Source organism: Ostrea edulis, chromosome 4 (assembly GCF_947568905.1).
Source record: "Ostrea edulis chromosome 4, xbOstEdul1.1, whole genome shotgun sequence".
Lineage (NCBI taxonomy): Eukaryota > Metazoa > Mollusca > Bivalvia > Ostreida > Ostreidae > Ostrea > Ostrea edulis.
This window is the reverse complement of record NC_079167.1, coordinates 33510264-33529860: the sequence shown is the minus strand read 5'-3', so window position 1 is coordinate 33529860 and position 19597 is coordinate 33510264. Positions and strand designations below refer to the sequence as shown.

At 36.7% G+C, this 19597-nt stretch overlaps 1 protein-coding gene across 3 annotated transcripts; it reads right to left on the bottom strand.

Moving 5' to 3' along the window:
• Positions 1–4850: 4850 nt before the first annotated feature.
• Positions 4851–19327, bottom strand: LOC125670178 (RYamide receptor-like). Of its 3 annotated transcripts, XM_048905184.2 has the most exons (5): positions 18923–19327; positions 18671–18763; positions 15316–15433; positions 12719–13513; positions 4851–5314 (listed from the first exon to the last, which is right to left on the bottom strand). In XM_048905184.2, exons 4-5 carry the CDS (start codon positions 13478–13480, stop codon positions 4886–4888), a joined length of 1191 nt encoding a protein of 396 aa, XP_048761141.1. In that variant the 5' UTR covers positions 13481–13513; positions 15316–15433; positions 18671–18763; positions 18923–19327; the 3' UTR covers positions 4851–4885. The 3 variants fall into 3 exon arrangements, with proteins under 3 accessions (XP_048761141.1, XP_048761140.1, XP_056018410.1); XM_048905183.2 differs by lacking the exon at positions 18671–18763; XM_056162435.1 differs by lacking the exons at positions 18671–18763; positions 18923–19327 and having other exon boundaries at positions 15316–15596.
• Positions 19328–19597: the final 270 nt, after the last annotated feature.

Genomic DNA, 19597 nt, shown 5'->3' with positions numbered 1-19597 from the left:
GTATTATGTACAAAATTTCGAATCTCTGGGAAAAAGTAAAGTAGATTAATTTACAATCAAAAACCGGGGCATAAAGAGAAAACAACAAAGGTAGCAGAAATCTTGTATTGACTCGAAATACCCAAGCAATAACAAGGCAATGTAAACAATTCTTGTAACCAATATTACGTTCCTGTCAAAATCGCCATCATAGCCACGCTTTCCATTGTATCGCCTCCTTCGGTGTTATCATCAATAATCGTTTAGCGAGAGTGACGTCATCTAATTGGAGTCGTCTGTATGGTATGAATGAGAGTGGGAGCTGACCAGTGTGCGCGGAAAGGCACACACTACAAATTGTTCATGTGTGCCTTGTCAATTGTTCACCTGAACAAGTGTTTATTGCACACGAATCTCTATCTTCTATTTCTTTCAGCTATTTTCGACGTCATAAGAACAGATAATTCCGATTGTTTTGTGCCTTGGGAAATAGATGTCACCCGGGTGGTCATATATCTTTTGCTAATAATCTCCCGCATTTGTGCTATATAAAACTAATGACATTGCATTTTTATATCGCGCTTCATCACCCTGTATCAGCCTTCGAGTGTGGTGCTGTGAAGCGGATTTACGTGACTTCCGGCTGATATATTAGATGAGATGTGTAAAACAAAGTGACATACATTAATAATCTATATAAAATGCAATGACTGCTAATTGATGGAAATATTCCCTGTATTATTGAAAGTAAGAAATTCTTTATCAGAAATTCAAGAATGGATGCTGTAAAAATGTGAATCTCCCAAATCATTGACTTTTGTTTGAAACCTAGACACTGCGATAGTAATAGATATATTATCAGTTTTTAATATTGTATTTGATAGTTATATGGCCATAATTAATAATGCTAAGTAAAGGCATTGACACCGCGTTGAAATTGAATTGCCGATGCATGCTTTAAAACGTGCAACTTGATTGGTTGATAAAAATGTCAGCAAATTTACGGTTCGTTAAGAGGGAACTCCAAAATAAACCTCCCAAAGTTAATATTGAGGTAAACTTAGATTGAGATACACAACAGAAAAGCACGTCTGGACTAGTCAAAGACACCAGAAAAGATCATAAGGACCAATCAACAGAGTATCAAAATCCTTCATCATTTGATAATCCTCGCTCATCTCTGTAGGGTAAAATGTCCAAATTTTCTGAATTTACAGGCCAGTTTTCAATTAAAGCATATCTTTTATAAAATGCTGTTTATTATTAAAAACAATGGTTTATTCTTAAGGTTTTAGGGCCTGATATTAATTTCTTCCATTCATGAAAACCAGGATGTGTACGAGATAAGAATGTCCGGTAACAAAGTTCAAAAGAACGTCCGACTCTCTAAGCATCAGTATGATTATCGATAAACAGATGACTATTCCCTCTGGTAAACTGTCACCAAACACCGCATTTCTAACACGTTAAGATTACTGTTAATAGAATCTCAACGATAAAACTTCAAAGTATTTATGTTTTATTATTGTACATATGTTCTCATTAAACATGCCCTTTTCCCTTACACTCCAGTTATCATTATCAACCCTCGGCCAATATCAGGCTTCGGGTTGATATGGTTTCTGGCAATATGGAAATGGGTGTTATCCCGGGTTATTTATCAATTTACAAATGTGCTACCCGGTAAAGTATGACTTTAGTTACAATTCCATGCTACGGCACTGAGGGGAGTATTCCGGTAGCTTAGTCAATCCGTCAGTGTGTTTGGATCGACAGTGTCATCAACGTGTTCATAGTTGTATGGGAAACTTTATTTATATTTGTTGGTTAATTGGGACATTTATGAGATTCTGAGATTTTCCTTGCGATAAACTAAAGACTAGACTTTTTGTCATCATAGTCAGTTGCTTCTTTATCAAAAATGGATAACAAAAATATTCATATCTAGAGATCAGTCATCCAAAATATTACTTTGTGAAATACCGCTTTGATTCCACGCACAAGTACTCTGAAGTTGAGATAAGAAATATGGAGTTCCTAAATCGACAATATCTTCGTAGTCTTTGGTGATCGGGTCTTCCAATAGCCTGTTGGAATTCCCATGGACACGAAATGTGCTCTGTTGTTAGCTGACCTGTTTTTATAATCTTTTGAGGCAGAATTTATTCAAAAGCTCATAAGAAGAAAATATCTTGTGGCTTGAAGCTCGACATTTAGATATATCGACAACGTTTTATCTATTAACAATAATTTCCATTTATATGTCGATTAGATATATCCCAGTTAACTCGAAATAAAACACAACAAAGTGTGTCCCACGTCTGCTTAAATTTTCAATTGAAAATATCCATTAACGACAAGCTAACAACTCAACTTAATGACAAACGTTCTCAACTTCCCATGTATTTATGTTGCAATATTCCACTATCACCTGCATATAGGGTTTATGTCTCTCAACTGATTCAATACGAAAGAGTTTGTTTTGCATATGATCAGTTTTTAAATTGAAGCAGGCTAATGACAAACAAACTGATGTTACAAGGAGTTTAACAGTGTCGTTTAAAGTCAGCACTTCGCAAATTTGAAACCTGTCATTGGGTTAAATGCTATATGATGTCTTTCATACGAATTGTTAGGCAGTTTGAGATATTGATTCTGACTCTGTTTAACTGATCAAGATATAGGGCTCACAGCAGGTGCGATCGGTTGACAGGGGATGTTTACTCCTCCTATGCATTGATCCCACCTCTGATGTGTCCAGGGGTCCGTGTTTGCCCAACTCTCTATTTTGTATTCCTTACAGGAATTATGAGTCGTTATATTCACCTTTTCATTCTTATTACGAGGATATATTTTTTAATGTCTGATGAAGGTACAAAAATCTACATGTATCACAAGGAAACAAACTGTAAAAACAAGATTTCCAAGAATAGTATATTCCTAACCACGTATATTCACGACATGTTTTAATCCTTGCAAATTAGCTTCATGCAGGTTGACCAATGAAAAACCAAGAGGTGGCAAGCAGATTGCTCGGTGAATGATACCGACAGTAATTGAATATACTCTTTTTATCTAGTGATATTTTCAATGAATACCCAAAATACTAGTACCCACACGGTGAACAAAGAACATGATACAAAACACGCACGTGATTTATACTCCTTCACATGATATATCATCATTGAAGAGACATTATTTGTCGAAATACGCATCTGGTGCATCAAAATTGGTACCATATAAGTTTTACATTACGACCCCTGGGTCGAGGCCTCTGCTGATGGACTTAGTCCCCGAGGGTCTCTACAGCCCAGTAGCTAAGTACTTCGTTATACTAGCTTGAAAATACGGTTGTATATTTAATTGCTGTGTTAAAATTTAGAATTCATTTCAAAATTAAGGATTATCTCCCTCATGCATAGCTCTGATCCGTAGACGAATTTGACTCCTGTCTTTGGCACTCTGTTTTTTCTTTTTAGTTATTTCGGATTTCCAATATTTCGGCTTGAACATCACTGAAGAGACATTATTTGTCGAAATGCACATCTGGTGCATCAAAATTGGTACCGTATAAGTTTTACAGATAATAAACTTGATAGTATGTTTTAAAACTCTGAACGACTGAAATGGACAATAGATATTCAAAAGAGGTGCCTAAAATGTAGTGCTTGTTCAGTATCTCAACGTTTTAAAGGATTTATACCGCGTCATAAAATAACAAAGCAAAATTTGAAATGAATTAAAAAGGAATTTTCAAGGACCACAACTCTGGAAATATTAGGTCAAATTCCTCGAATCCGTATCTCGTTTGAAAGCAATATGCATGTACCCATTGATTAAGAAAACAATATACATGTACCCATTGATTAAGAAAGCAATATACATGTACCCATTGATTAAGAAAGCAATATGCATGTACCCATTGATTAAGAAAGCAATATACATGTACCCATTGATTAAGAAAGCTAAATTCTACAGAATAACAAATAAAATTCCGAAGAAATGAAATTTACAACTCTATACTTTTTAAATGGCAACAACCCAGAAGATACAGTGTATCAGGACAAGTCCCTCGATTCTTAAACTTGTTTTGTATATCATCATTATCAAGCCATATACATGTACCAGTATCAAAGCTAAATTTCAAAGCATAAAGGATATTAGTCCGAATAACTGACTGTCTGCTAACGGACAATGCTGTTCCATATTAAGCCCCGTCTAAATACACGCGTATAAATAGAGAGTTTATTCATTTGCTCTTGTAGTGCAGATGGGTCTGGACATCTTTAAAATCAATCCATATCATACCGATTGTTAGGCCATTCTTGACACACTGATTTTGATTATGGATAACTCCGTTTACATGATCTCATGGCGGGTGTGGCCGGTTGAGAGGGGATGCTTACTCCTCCTAGGCACCTGATCCCACCTCTGGTACATCCAGGGGTTTGTGTTCGCCCAACTCCTTATTTTGTATTGCTTATAGGAGCTATGAGACTGATTACTGTTCGTTATCTTCACCTTTCTTATATGGTGGAAATAGTGTTTGGTTGTTGATTATTATATTTCGTGAACAAAATAAGATATGTTTGTGAAACACTAATGCCCCCGTGTGGAAGCAAAATCTTTTTCAAAAGTAGGTCAAACCCCAAGGTCATGAGGTCAAAACATTTGCTACCTAACGAATGGTCTTGTCACAAGAAATATACATTGAAATATGAAAGCCCTATCACCATCCATGTAAAATATATGGGTAGGGTTAAGGCTTATGCAGTCAGACAGACGGACGGAACAAATACTATATGCTCCCAAATCTCCGATTAGTGGGGCATAAAAATTACAGTGACTTGTAAGTAGGCATAGATATAATATATTGTACGACATATTTTATTTAATTATCTGTAAACTACAGATTAGATGGCACCGGACGATACACATGTCCGTTCTTAATTTTATCCCGGGGAGATGAACACTCGTTCGACGTTACAGAATTCTGTTTGTAGTATAGCTGTAAGCTGCCCCCTACCGACGTATTCACAGTGTCATGGCGGCGGAAGTGAGACAGTTCGACTTCGTCCGCCATTCTAACGTAACCACACGTTAGATAACTCAAAACTCTTCGGAAGCCGTTTCTGAATTTTGAATTCATCCAACAGTAGATGAACGGGTTGTACATGCAGTTGCTCATCGCCAGCCAATGACAAGTCATCCAAATATAGTTCATCCCCTTTGTGTCGTAAATGGTGGGATCGATGTCGCCGGCGATGTTGATGACGTTGAGCGGAAGCCAACAAGTAGCGTAGATAACAACCACCACTATCATCATCCGAATTATCTAAAAAATAGAAATACACATATAATGATCAATTCCTTTATATCAAAATAAGATTTCAAAGTATAGTTTACGTCTCTATACGAGTGAAACATTCCCGAGAGGGACGTTAAACAATATAAAATCAATCAATCAATGTATAGTTTATTGAGTTGAGCATACTCAAAATTGTTACATGTAGCTTAGTGTTGAGATAATTCGTATGTATTCTCCTGTATGTTTTTAAAAAATTATTTTGGATTTCTATACAAGTCTTATTCTATTTTTAGTAAACCTGTAGATGTATAACGTCACAGAAAAGGAAAGTCCTGAGTATCCAATTCACCAGCGGGGTGCCCCGCTTTGTGAACTCCCTTGTAGAACTGATGAATTTTTTTAGAAGGATAGACGGAATAATTCTTACAACAAATCACTTGTTTCCACAAAAGTCTTAAACACATCAAGACTGTGATTTACAATTTTCCGATCCGGTAACTGTTCCCTTATTTTCCAATTTTCCCAGAAGAAATCGTCGTACGACTTGTTTAATCATATTTTTATTGTCATCCGTATAATCTATGGCGTCATTATAGCCCCGCAGTCCTCAGCTAAGACCGTCTTTAGCGTCCATTGTCTACTTCATCACCCCGTCAAATCTGCCCATCTGCTTTGGGGCGGACAAGATTGCGTATTTTATGGATTTGGTAATGAATGACTATAAGTCAGCAGACCAACAGACAAAACAACACAGACGATATTTTCTTTGGATAACAGTAATGAGCAAGGTAGTACAGACAAAATTGCCGATGGTTAAATGTCCTTAACATATATATGTACGACATATACAGATATTTTAGTGTAGTTTTATTGTTAAGGAAGGCAAAATAAACCACAAATATCTTAAGTATGATGTTAGATGATATCATTTCAATGACATTTATTGTTAAATGATTACAGTGAGAATTCGTGGTGTGCTCCATCACAAAAATGGCGGACAGTTAACTCGCTTCACCTGTCGGGATGAAAACTGCAAAAACAGAGACTTAGTCCACTGAGAATGATCCGATTATAAGTTATTTATGAATGGTGAAGATAACAAAGAGTGACCAATCTCATAACTCCTACAAGGTGAAGATAACGAACAGTGATCAATCTCATAATTCCTACAAGCAATACAAAATAAATAGTTGGACAAACACGGACCCCTGGATACACCAGAGGTGGGATCAGGTGCCTAGGAGGAGTAAGCATCCCCTGTCGACCGGTCACACCCGCCGTGAGCCCTATATCTTGATCAGATAAACAGAGTTATTCGTAGTCAAAATCAGTGTGCCAAGAACGGTCTAACAATCGGTATGAAACACGTCAGACAGCATTAGACCCAGTGATAGGTTGTATTGGCAGGATTTACTTTTTTTCTATTTAGTCCACTGAGAATGATTAGATTTTAAGTTATTCATAACTTACTTTTCATTTAAGGAATGATTTTACATTACATTAAACATGCTTTGTCTGTTTTACCTCCTTTTGAGATATTTTCATGCATGCTGAGACGCCACAATCTGTAAGTGAAGTGTTTCAAATGTTGACCTTTGCATGACGATTAGGGCAGTGAGCATAACGATTAGGGCAGTGATGGTTCTTTATTGTGCCAACCCAGGGGGTGCTTCGGACATGTATTTCCACGTCTAAGGTTTATCGCGGCCAGGGAACGAGTGAGATTCTAACACATGACCTCCCGATCACGAAGCGTACTCTTAACCACTGAGCCACCGCGACTTGATATAAACGCAAAACTGAAATAAGCGGATTTTGTACGTGGTACAATGTAACAGCGTCTCACTGAAGACAATTTAGCCAAGTCGTCCTAAAGTTATCGCCCACAGCCGGGAGATTATTTTTCATTAGATTAGTTTTCTGTGTAAATATGTATTTTTTAATCGGTAGCAGAATTTTAACAAGTACTTTACTACTCTGTTCCAGTAAAAATCAGTCTTATCAATATTTGGAGAAATCATGTAGGTAGTTACAGTAGCTAAATGGAGCAGAAAGAATTTTTTCACATTACGACATGAACGAAGAGGGAATGTTGGCGGAAGTGTGGGGTTTCCGACCGCTCTTATTTTCTGACAAGGAAATTATTGTAGCAAGCATGAGGGATAAGATATACTACGGCTGCATGATTGATTGATTGTATGTTGTTTAACGACCCTCTCGAGAATATTTCACTCATATGGAGACGTCAACATTGCCGGTGAAGGGTTGTAAAATTTAGGTCTATGCTCAGCGCTTACGGCTACACAGATATTTTGTTTTATATCACTTTAAAATGCAAGATATAAATTCAGTAATTTAAGATGGTGTAAATCATTTAGGTGATTTCAAAAAAGGAGGAAATTCGTGAATTTAAGATTGTGAATTTAAACTTTCCTCCTGCTGCACAAGTATCATGTAATAGCTACAGAAAATACACGTTTCCTTGTATAAAAGGTGAAGATAACGAACAGTGATAAATCTCATAGCTTCTATAAGCAATACGAAACAGAGAGTTGGGCAAACACAGAGCCCTGGACACACCGGAAGTGGAATCAGGTGCCTAGGAATATATACTCCTTTGTCCGGGTAGTGTTTTGGAGGAGAGAAGGAACTAAGTGTATCGGTTTAGAAATAGTGTTCATGTTGACGGTTTAGAAATAAAGTTCGTGTTGACGGTTTAGAAATAGTGTTCATGTTGACGGTTTAGAAATAAAGTTCGTGTTGACCGTTTAGAAATACAATTAAACTTTTCATGTTGTCGGTTTAGAAATACAATTTAAGTTTTCAAGTTGATGGTTTAGAAATACAGTTAAAGTATCTGTTGTTGTAGGAGGAGGAATAAGCATTCCCTATTCACCGGTCGCACCCGCCATGATCCCTATGCCTTGCAGTATGAAAATCAGTATGAAAAATAAAGTATGTAAAGAACGGCCTAACAATTGGTAGGGTCATACAGTATTCGTCCTAGTGACAAGTTGCATTTGCAAATCAGATCATTATAACGACCATAGAATTTGCGAAATCCATAAGGATTGAGTGTAAACATTCATGTTGAAGGTTTAAGAATGGAGAGTAAGCATTTTGCAAATCTTTTGGTCATTATAACGATCTAATTTACCAATACAACCTGTCAATGGATCAAATGCTATCTGATTTGTTTAATACCAATTGGGCCGTTCATTGCACGCTGATTTTGACTACGGATTATGCCGTTTATCTGATAGAGTTATAGGGCTCACAGCGGGTGTGACCGGTCCACAGGGGATTCTTACTCCTAGGCACCAGGGCACTTATTCACAAAATCTCTTACGACTAAGCTAGGAAAAAAATTCTGTCTTATAATGAAATACCGATCAGATGGTCATACACATGTATTCAAGTTTTATAAACCATGAATGTACTTCACATATTGATTAAGAAAATCTACAAGAAAAGAAAAATAAGAAAATTACAGTGTTTGTAATTTTGATCTTAATCGTAAGATATTTTGTGAATAGGGTCACTGATCTCTGGTATGTCCAGGAGTCAGTGTTTTCTCTACTCTTTATTTTGTGTTCTTTATAGGAAATTGGTCACTGTTCGTTATCGTCACCTGTACTCTTATGACATCATATTTCAGAATCACTCACATTTTTCTATTAATATAGAAGAACGATGTGCTTACACGTTTCATTATAAATAATGTAAACTTTGCTTCAGAATGTTGAAAGTCGTATAAGTGACCAAACTAGTACCGTAGTCCTCATGTACGTTTGTGTCTTGTGAATGGCATTGAGTCCATTTGATAGGGTTATTTCAGTTCTCTAGCAAATGATCTAACCGAAATTAAATCAAAATATTATACATATTATAAGAAAGTTATGAATATCATCAGAAAAACTGTAAATTTTGCTAGAGACAACTTGAACATTTTGACTGAAATCATTTTAAAACAAGAATATCAATATCAGTTCGATAAAGTGATAACCATCATTTTGAAAATGCGCATCTTTTTTTTATATTATTATTAGATTTTATTGTTAATATTGCATATACAAAACTATTGCAAAGGATATCATATTTAACAGAGAAAAACGCTGATTAGTTTTCTTAAATAGCAGTGTACGTAAAATCGACGTGGAGGCAGGTATATTTATTTGAATTCTAGTGGTATTTTCTTTCAAAATTCTAACATGATGAATGACACGATCTTTGTGCATGTGGTTTACTAGAAACGTTTATCGGCTTTTAGATAACGAGGATTCCAGAATACAAATTTTCACCTAAAAACCCACAATTATTGACGCGTTTTCCAGCAAAATGAAAGTAAGTAGATAGTGATACATATGTACTCTTTAGAGATAGCTGAAGTCAGCCAATCTATTTTGAAGCTAAACACAGTTAAGCGTGCTTAATCATTTTACTGCACAATAAGTACCAAGGGTTACAGTAAATATGATAAAATTCAAGGTTATATATACAGGTATGTACCCAGCTTATGGGTGTGTTTTATTTCAAAAGAGTTTTCAAGGGAGATAATCATCAAGAGCGACTACCAACAATTCCCTGTTCATCATCAGGGGGAAATTATATACATGTATATAGTTGTATTTTCAGATTAACCAAAATACAGACTATTGTAATTAGAATATATTTTAACTAATTGACAAAATTATATATCTAGAAGTATTTGACATTTCAAACCTTGTCTTTTATGAATATGGATGCATAAAAGGTGAAGATAACGAACAGTGGTCAATCTCATAACTTCTACAAGCAATACAAAATAGATTGTTGGGCAAACACGGACCCCTGGACACATCAGAGGTGGGATCAGGTGCCTAGGAGGAGTAAGCATCCCTGCATGAATTGCTGTAATAGTGTAGTCCTATCTAATTTTAACAATGACTTTCTAAAGGAGGTATATAATCAATTCTAAAAGACCTTTACTATTGTGCAAATATAATCCAGTTATTTTGGGGAGCACAAGAAAACGAAATGTTTCTCAGCTAAGATAACACTGGATACGGTGAAATCTTAAATAATTCATATTCAGTCAGCCAAACTTTATTTATCAAAACAACAGAAAATATTGCAACGCGTTTTCCATTTGTCTTTATCTTCTGTCCTGACAGTTCGCGCGTGATTTGCCGAGAGCTGCGCTTGAAAACTACATTAACTTGATTATATTGAGTAAATAAGCCATGTTAACTTATCATATGGACTAAATATCGCAACATCAACATTATTTTCAGCAACATTTACGAATGCTTTGGTGTCATCAAAGGGTATATACCATCATTATGTGTACATGCAAGGTCACTGTTCGCTCGTCTATTGTCAAAAAAATGTAAACATCAAGAATTGTGGCGGGGGGGGGGGGGGTCTTGAAAAGTTTAATTTGTTAAAGAAAGACATCAGTGTCGTTTTTTACCCGTATGATCGATCGCAATTCGCAAAGTAATACGATACTACCGGAAGTTTATACGACTCTCGGATATGAAGTTTTTAAGTGTCAATCGACGTAATGTAACGGAAACAGCAGAAATAGTAGCTTCGTCAACGTTATGTGTAATGCGGAATGACTTCAGCCGACATGGGGTAATGGGCATGTCTGCACAGCTTAATTTATAAAACCCATTACAACTGCATCAGTCCTGCAGATCCGCTCTGACAAGTTAACACTTCGGAATATACGAGATTTTCATTTTCCATTTCATCATATTGCAAATTAATATAAGCTATACCAGAATTTATTGCGCTGCAGTCTGGTCTCTAATACATCTGTTTTAGTTAGGTCAACGTTTTGAAGACTGACTTCGGTAAAATCAATGATATAACATATTTATGAAATATCGCGGTAATGTGATGCTAAATCTTTCTAGGATTCACAATTTGGAAAAAATTGTAGAACAGATCGTGATTCTGTTTCCATACCATCTACAGATAGCAAAGGCACTATCTCCAAGATTCTGTGATTAAGCTGTTTGGTGAATGGGTGCAATGAAGGCACAGATATCAGGGGCGGATCCAGAAATTACAGTTAGGGGGCGCATCATTAAAAGGCAGGTGGTCTGGGGGCCGCCCTGAAGCCCCCGGTGGGTAGGGCAAAGCCCTGGTGGGGCCCAGGGGGTGAAGCCCCAAAGCTCCCGGGTTTTACAAATTTTGTAGGGCTTAAATTATGTCTCCTACATAGTCATTTTTACTCTTTTTGATAAGGTTTAAATCAATGAAATTTTAAGGGGTTTTGGAAAAAATGTAAGTTCTTCCAATAAATGTAATTCAATAAATAAAAAGAATTTGTCATTTATTTTTCCGAGAAAGGAAGAAATGATTGCTTCTTTTATCGTTTACATTTTTCTAAACAAGAGACCACGATTTACCTTGAATTTGACAATTTTAAGAAGGGGGTGCCGGTTGCGCCTCTCTTAAATCCGCCACTGGATATAAAGGGGGACAACAACCCCGAGATTAATAACAAATATAACATACTAGTATATCTATCTACTTTATGCAGTTTCTGTTACATTATACTCAATCTACCATGTGAAAGGTGAAGATAAACGAACAGTGAAGATCCATCTCCTTTAAGGAATACACGGATTAACGGGTTATACAGACCCCTGAATATACCAGAGGTGAGATCAGGTGCCTAGGAGGAGTAAGCATCCCCTGCCGACTGGTCACATCCGCCGCGAGTCCTATCTCTTGATCAGGTAAATGGAGTAATCCGTAGTCAAAATCAGTGTGCCGAGAACGGACTAACAATCAGTATAAAACTCGTCAGACAGTATTTGACCCAATTTGTACATATCATTTAATATAAACATTCGAATATTTATTTCTATGAAAAACATCAGTTTATAAAAACATTAATTGTTCTATATGTCTTTCAGTCAACCACATTATCAGTTTAACCTCTACCTTCGTGGTTTATTGATCAATCTATATTATTTTCTGCAATTCATTTATTAAATCTTAGTCATAATTTTCCGAAAAACGCCGATTGACAAAATAGCGATATAGCATACAGAAAATGATAGGCCGAACGTTTTGACAGAGCCTGTCGTGAATTCTATAGTTTGACTGGTCTGGTGTTCATTGAACCGGTGGTATTAGCTTGATAAATTAGCATTCAATATCAAAAGATTTACACCGAAGTCTTGCTTTTTACTGTCAACCCTTTCAATTAAGCCACACTGTTATTGATCACGCCGACAAAAATGCACATCTCGGTAATATTGCTTTTTCCAAAGATTAGTTTTTTCAGAGCTATATGTTTGTATAAAGGAAATTTGGTTCCACTCATTTGTCTTGAGAGCTGCCTATTCATACGAAATACAAGCTTGATCTTTGAACATCATTCTTTTAACCCATACTCTTCTGTCAGCTTCAAAACCTATCTTTTCTTACCTTTTTCTTTGAGTCTGACATTCTCTGATCGCGGGAGGACATTGCCTCCCCAGGGGTCTTTTCAACCCACATAGCGATGATGATTCGACCATATGCACAAATAAAGATGATGAGGGGAATGAAATATTGAAGTAACAAAATGGCAACTCCATACACGTATTCCAATCTATGGTCGTTCCAAAGTATCTCCTCACAAAACTCAGGCGCCGTGGATACGTTTAAGTAGGTATGTGTCCGAGCCGTTAAGGCGGTGGGAATGTTAATGACAAAAGAAAACAACCAAATCACTGATATCACAATAAACGCTTGCATTTTGGTCATCTTGGGTCGGAAGGGGTAGATGATGGCGACGTATCTATCGATGCTGATGGCGACTAGCGTCAGGGAACTGAGAAACACCGTAACTGACTGCAGGAATGTGACCACCGGACACAACAAGTCTCCAAACGGCCATTCATTGAGGACAAGATTCGCCACAAAAGTGAAGGGTATACAGAAAACGGCCATGAGAATGTCACTGAGAGCGAGACTGACGATGAAAAAATTCATTACGGTCCTCATTCGCCGGGCCCGAAACACGATGTAACAAACTGTACCGTTACCGCCCACCGACAGGAGGATGGTGACCGAGTATGCTGTGATGATGATTGCCTGGACATATCCGGGTACTTTAAGGGGCTCGTACACAAAGTCCCCTCCGTCACCCCGTGTCGCATTGTCAATGACAGTATTGTTAGGTATGGACGAGTTCTTGTATTCCATTATTTAGACATAAGCGGATTCTGTGCTCATTATCTGAAGAAGAAAAAACAGAATTCAAATTACTTTAATAAAGTACATGTGTTCAGTTAGAAAAGTGCTGTTAGTTTTTAATCTAAATTTTCGGTATTTTTATATACATGTATTTATGACACGGAGGTCGATCATCAACATTGATACAGAATAACGCTAACGACTGTCCCGAAACAGAAAGAGGGACAGTTTTTGCTCGCTGACACTTTTGCCAAAGGATATAATCCATGCATCCGATCAAAAGCAATTCAATATAGAATAGATCCCCATGCAGAGTCCGAAGCTACACCGGTCTTGAATTTCCACTCCACCGGTGTGTGCGTCTTTGTGTCGTTATTACAACACAGAAGATAGTGTCACCAAGAACTATAGCCAGTCATTAGATTATCACCGTGTCGTCAGGACTCAATTAAAGTCAATGTGTACGGTTGGGAAAATTACTTAATGCCGGATGTTTGAAAGATGCATCATAAACTAATTATGTTGTGGAAAGTAGAACTTAGAAGCGGTTGCTCTGAGAACGGTGCATGTTGTGGAAACAGCGAGTTGTCCGCGGTCGCCTTCATCACCGTGTGGCCAGTTGAATTTGGTACAAGAAACCATCTATTGATGACTAACAGCCCAGATAAATAGGATAGATATTGCTGGCAAGTCTATTTAGATTGGTTGATATTTTTATGAAAAGAATAATCAAATACAAAATAACCTACTTGGATAAGGTGGGATTTTTTTTACTCGTCGATTTTGAGTTTAATGCATGCCATTGTTGTTCCTATGCCAAAATAGATTACATAACAATTATCTGTGGAAGCTGAGACAATGTTACGGGTGCTGACATGATGCGCAGGAAAAAAGTTTTTCGAACGTCATTTCTCTTTAGCTTTGGTATTACATGTATATTATGGCACTCTTCATAGTGTTGAATCAGGGCAAAGTGCTCCCTCGGATTCCGCAATTCTCTGTCCGTGAAAACCCCCAAATATAAACTAAAAACGTGACAGTTGCCATGGTACAGTTTTGTATATTCTCTAATAAATTCAAGAATTAAAGCACGAGGGTTTTGTGCAAAGTATATTGTACACGTGTATGTATTAATGATAAATATCAACATTTCTATCATAGTGAGCGGAATTACATTGTATATGGATCTGATAACCAACTTACAGACCTGATTGTTTTCAGTCCTACTGAATTCTAGGATAAAATAACCTCCGTCTCTTCCCAACTTTGGGTAATGTGGTCCGCATCATATCAACATGTCCCGAAGAAATTGTGACTTTGCAAAAACAACTTAATCGTATTTTCATGTCATATAAGTGCACTGTGCATGGCCTTATTAAGCTTAACTCCAAAGCTGATTTATTCCGTAAATGTTTACATGCACGGTAGTTGATATTTACGTCAATGGAAAACTTCCGGTTTAGTTTAATGTTTCCGATAGTCGTTAGCAGTAAATTAAACATCGAAAGTCGCCTGTCAAATAAAAGGAAAAATATTTCCGATTGAGCTTATCCTAATTTTAATCATGTCAACAGAAATCATTCAATACCTAGAATGGGGATCACTTGATGAATTCTGGCCTCCATTTAGAAATATATCAAGCCATTAACCTTTAAAGTTGACACGCAAAATATAAAAACGTTCTCTCCAAAAAGCGGCTTATACATCATTAACAGAGCAAAACTCCCATAAGTCTCAAATTTAGGGGGATTTCATTAAGGGTTTTGGCTTTTATTTCTCTTTGAAAAAATAAAACAATATCAGAACATTTAATTCACAAATCGGAATGAATCTATTTAGCGTACCTGCTGTTGGATGCAATCCTCTTTAGTACGACCATGAAGGACGCGTGAGTGGTTCTGAGTCCTCTGAAGGATACTCGTTGTTCACCCCAAAGGATGACGTTGTTTCCCAAAGTCTTCACTGAAACCAATAAATAGTAAACATGTCAATGTAAATAATGATTTCTCCCTGAGGTCGCTCTCTTATTGGTCCGTCATTTACTTTAGATCATATGCATAGTTTTCTTTTCCTGGGGTGTTGTGGTAGGACGGTCAGAGTTGACCAATTTTAGATTACAATCTCCGTCGGCGGGTCAACGAATGCAAATAACACCGGGAAATTAAAACAGACACATCGTAATACAATACAATTTAGAAAGAAAAACTGGCTTTTAACTTTGTTGATAGTGTAGATTATAGATTTTTCTACATTAGAATGGAAAACTTTTATTGACATAGGTAACTTACATGGACATTCTTTGGTGTTGTAAGGCAATAATCAATTATCTTAAAACATTTTAAGAATTTAATCCTTTTACTGTTTTATGATGTATAACTTATGTGCACAAATTGATTTGTGGTCTTGTGGATTTGAACACGCATGGGAATGAAAAACAATTAGGTTCAAAGAACTTCCAGTGAATGAACAATCTTGGTTATTTCGAGGGAATGCAATCTTGTCATAAATTAGGCATATATAACAGATTGATTAATGCATACATGTCGACCCAGTGACTGAATATATATAAACTTTCATTTAATCTTGTGCGTTTTGGGATTGGATTTAGCAACATCTTTCTCTCAATTTAAAAGAAAAATTACCTAGATATGTGTCTTAAATATTAGACAATTAAGATACCATGTAAATGATGAATTAAAGAGATTAATTATTTCCATCTTTATTTCATTGCTCGTCTCATTTACTATGCAATGAAAATATATGAGCTCTGATACTACCACTGCGGAGTGTACTGGTAGACTCCCAGCCACAGTCGTTACCGAAGGTGAGCTGGCCTTAAAATTTTAAAACATCCCTTCCTATGTAGGTAGCCTTTGGGAACGACGGCGATGAAATATTCATGTTGATTGAAAAGCATTGATCAAACACGTGACATCCTCTTTCAAATACTCCGTAACAGTATGATAAATGTGTTCGTAATATTGTACTATATAAGGATGCTATAACAAGAAAACTCACCGGACCTTCTAACTAGTTCACTGGTGCATTTGAATGATTTCCGATTTATGATATGCTCAAACAATATCGCACGTGCATTGTGAAACAAATAATAGATTTATAATCCCATCAAATTAACCCACGACTCTTTCAAGACGTCAGAGAGGCATGCGCATAGACTCGAACACCGGTATCGGATTCCATACTATGTGCAGAACTTCTAATGTAGAGGTTGGAACAGAGTTTCCACCGAACCTCTCCGGATGAAATGTTGGGTAATTACGGCTATCGTCATAGCGTCTTAAAGTACAATGCTGATTGCTCGTGAGGTTTCTTTCGCACTTCTAATCCAATTTGACTATGTTACAGTGACATTTACAATATTATAAGAATTACTATTTTTCTTCCACATATTGAAAACATTGATTAATGACTCGTGTCACCTGCTTGAGATAATTTCATCCATCTCAGGGATGGGCCTCAATTACTTGAGATTTACTCTCTATTCAAGTGCAAGAATTCGTTTCAGTTCCAAACCTAAGTTATTTAAAACCTAAGTAATTAAAAACCTAAGTGATTTGTCTTACGCGTATAGTAGCTCGGCGTGTACAAAGATAGAGTATCGGTCTTATTTCAAAGCAAAGTGAACTCAATCGTAGTAGAAGTTAGGCGACCTGAAAGATACTGCGACATAGTTTCAGATTTTTCTAAACCTAGATACATTTTGTAAAAAATAAAAACCCTTCCAATAGTGTTGAATTGAAACCGACCATACTGCCCTACTGACAAGATTTTGATGAAACTGAATCCACGCCTAATTGACCCCGTGAATAGTTCTGCTATCAGTGAATAAGAATTCTCTGTAGAGGCTGGAACACGTTTTAATCAAACTCAGGTGTTTAAAATCAACAAATGTGATGTGTTAAATAAATACATGTACAGTAAGACATTTTCAACAACGAAGTGGATGGTTTTCCATATCACACCCAGCATCAGTCTGAGACCTCACTATCAGCCCTAGATCCGAAAACCAAGGACGACTTGTCGAGAGTTAATAAAGGGTGTGATATGGAAAGGAGTATGTTTTAGTATTATATTCATCACAAACTTAGTAAAAACATTAAATAAAACCAACAGAATATATATATATATATATATATATATGAAATTCGTGTGATTGCACATGGGGCGGATTAGTAACGCCCAGCCACTAGGGAGATGTGTTGATGCCGCTCGTATCATCGTGCATGTAAAAAGCAATATAATGAATGTATTTAACATTAGCTTTGATCTGAAATTGTTGTTTACATGTTCCTATCCATTGATTCTGTCAGGTTTATATAAGGTTTGAATATGCACATTTTACGCAGTTTTCACCTCATTCATAATTGACGTCATCGTACGACTTAATTAAATGTAAATATGGCTGATATACTACTGGTGTTTAGATAGCAATCTGCCAATAAGACTTTCGTCGGAGATGAATTGGATATTAATTACGGCGGACCATGAGATGTGGAGTGGTAGGTCGCAGTCGGGGTTTACTCCGAGACACAAATTGAACATGGTCTGTCGCAGAATTCTGTCCAGATTAGGTTCGACGGCGCACTAGTCATTCATTCTCGTCTTTGGTGGTGAGGATAAGACTCTTCATTAGAAAACATCACTGCCGTTTTCATTTTAGTGTTGGAAGTGGACAGAATTCAGTGGATAAAAGTTAATAAATCCCCCTCACCGAAAACAAATGACGAAATAATGAGCGGGTCGTGTGGAAGAATGGCGGATCTCGGTATTGTGTGTAATTGCCCGCTCTATAAAGATAAACCCACCTTATAAAACATAGCGCCGGTTTTCCGGGAAATTGTAATTTCCAATTTAGATCTTTTACAGGCAAGGATTTGACTAAGTGATCCAGACTGATAACTCGGAAAAGATAATAACTCACAATCATGGAACAAAATCCGTGCATTTTAATTAACGATTTTCTATTAGCAGTAATAAGTTTAAATGGCGGTCCTTGCTGAAGTTATAAGTACATGTATGTTTTATAAGAAAATCAAAGTGATGATATTATACTATATTATGATATACTATGATATTGTATCACTTACGACTTTAAATTTTGCAGTTTTGTAGAAAACGCGATTAATTATTTATTGAAATGATATGATTGCCTGTTAATATTGTATGGAATAAAAGTACCTAGGTAAGGCGAGCAAACTATTGCAGTGACGAAAAGTTTCAGATTGGTATGCTCCTTCAAAATGAAAACGTGTTCCATTTACTTCAGGCAAACTTTAGAAAAAGAGTATGAAACAAAATCAAATGAAAACTGGGAAATAAGTGCATGTCTCTTTACAAATTACACGGCAATAAAATGGTCATATAGACAGCGCGATAATATCTCTACAAATAAGTGAACGAGCACGGACATGAGGAGGGATAAGATCTTACCTATAACGTGTAATTATCCATCATAAGATCGCTAGCTCGCGGTAAAAACACCATCACAGGCCGCTCAGGGAGGCTGTTGCAACAGACAATCTCGCTGTATTTCATGTAGATTCTTAACCAATTAGAATCTAGTAGGCGGATAGCGTGTGTATACTCAGGGTGATCTGGGCTCGCTGTGTGGATCTGCAAAGCTGCTGATATACCATAGAGAGCAATAACACCCGTCTTTTACTTATCTATCTTCTAATTGTCAAGGGAGGAATATTTCTCATAACTTTCCGGCGCATACACAAATGTTTTTCCTTCATTTCTAATACATTTGTCTGCTGAACGTTAAGTTGAGACAATATTCTTTAAAGGTTTGAAAATGTATTATGATATGAAACGTGCTTTGTTGCAGTGCTGGGTTGTCAAAGTCATAGATACCGAGTGCGTGTAAGAGTAGGTGATGCTGTTGCCATGGCTTGAAACAACGTTTGGAAATATAATCATTACCTTTCTCCATTGTCCGGCCTCTCGCTCTGCGGACCTCGTGATTGAACTGCCTGAAAAGAAATAATGCAGCCCACCAACAAATCGATTTATTAAATGAAGTCTGCCATAACACACTCTGCGTCATTACTTACGACTTATAAATGTCTCTTTTTTCTTAATCAGTGTTTTCAATTTTCTTTT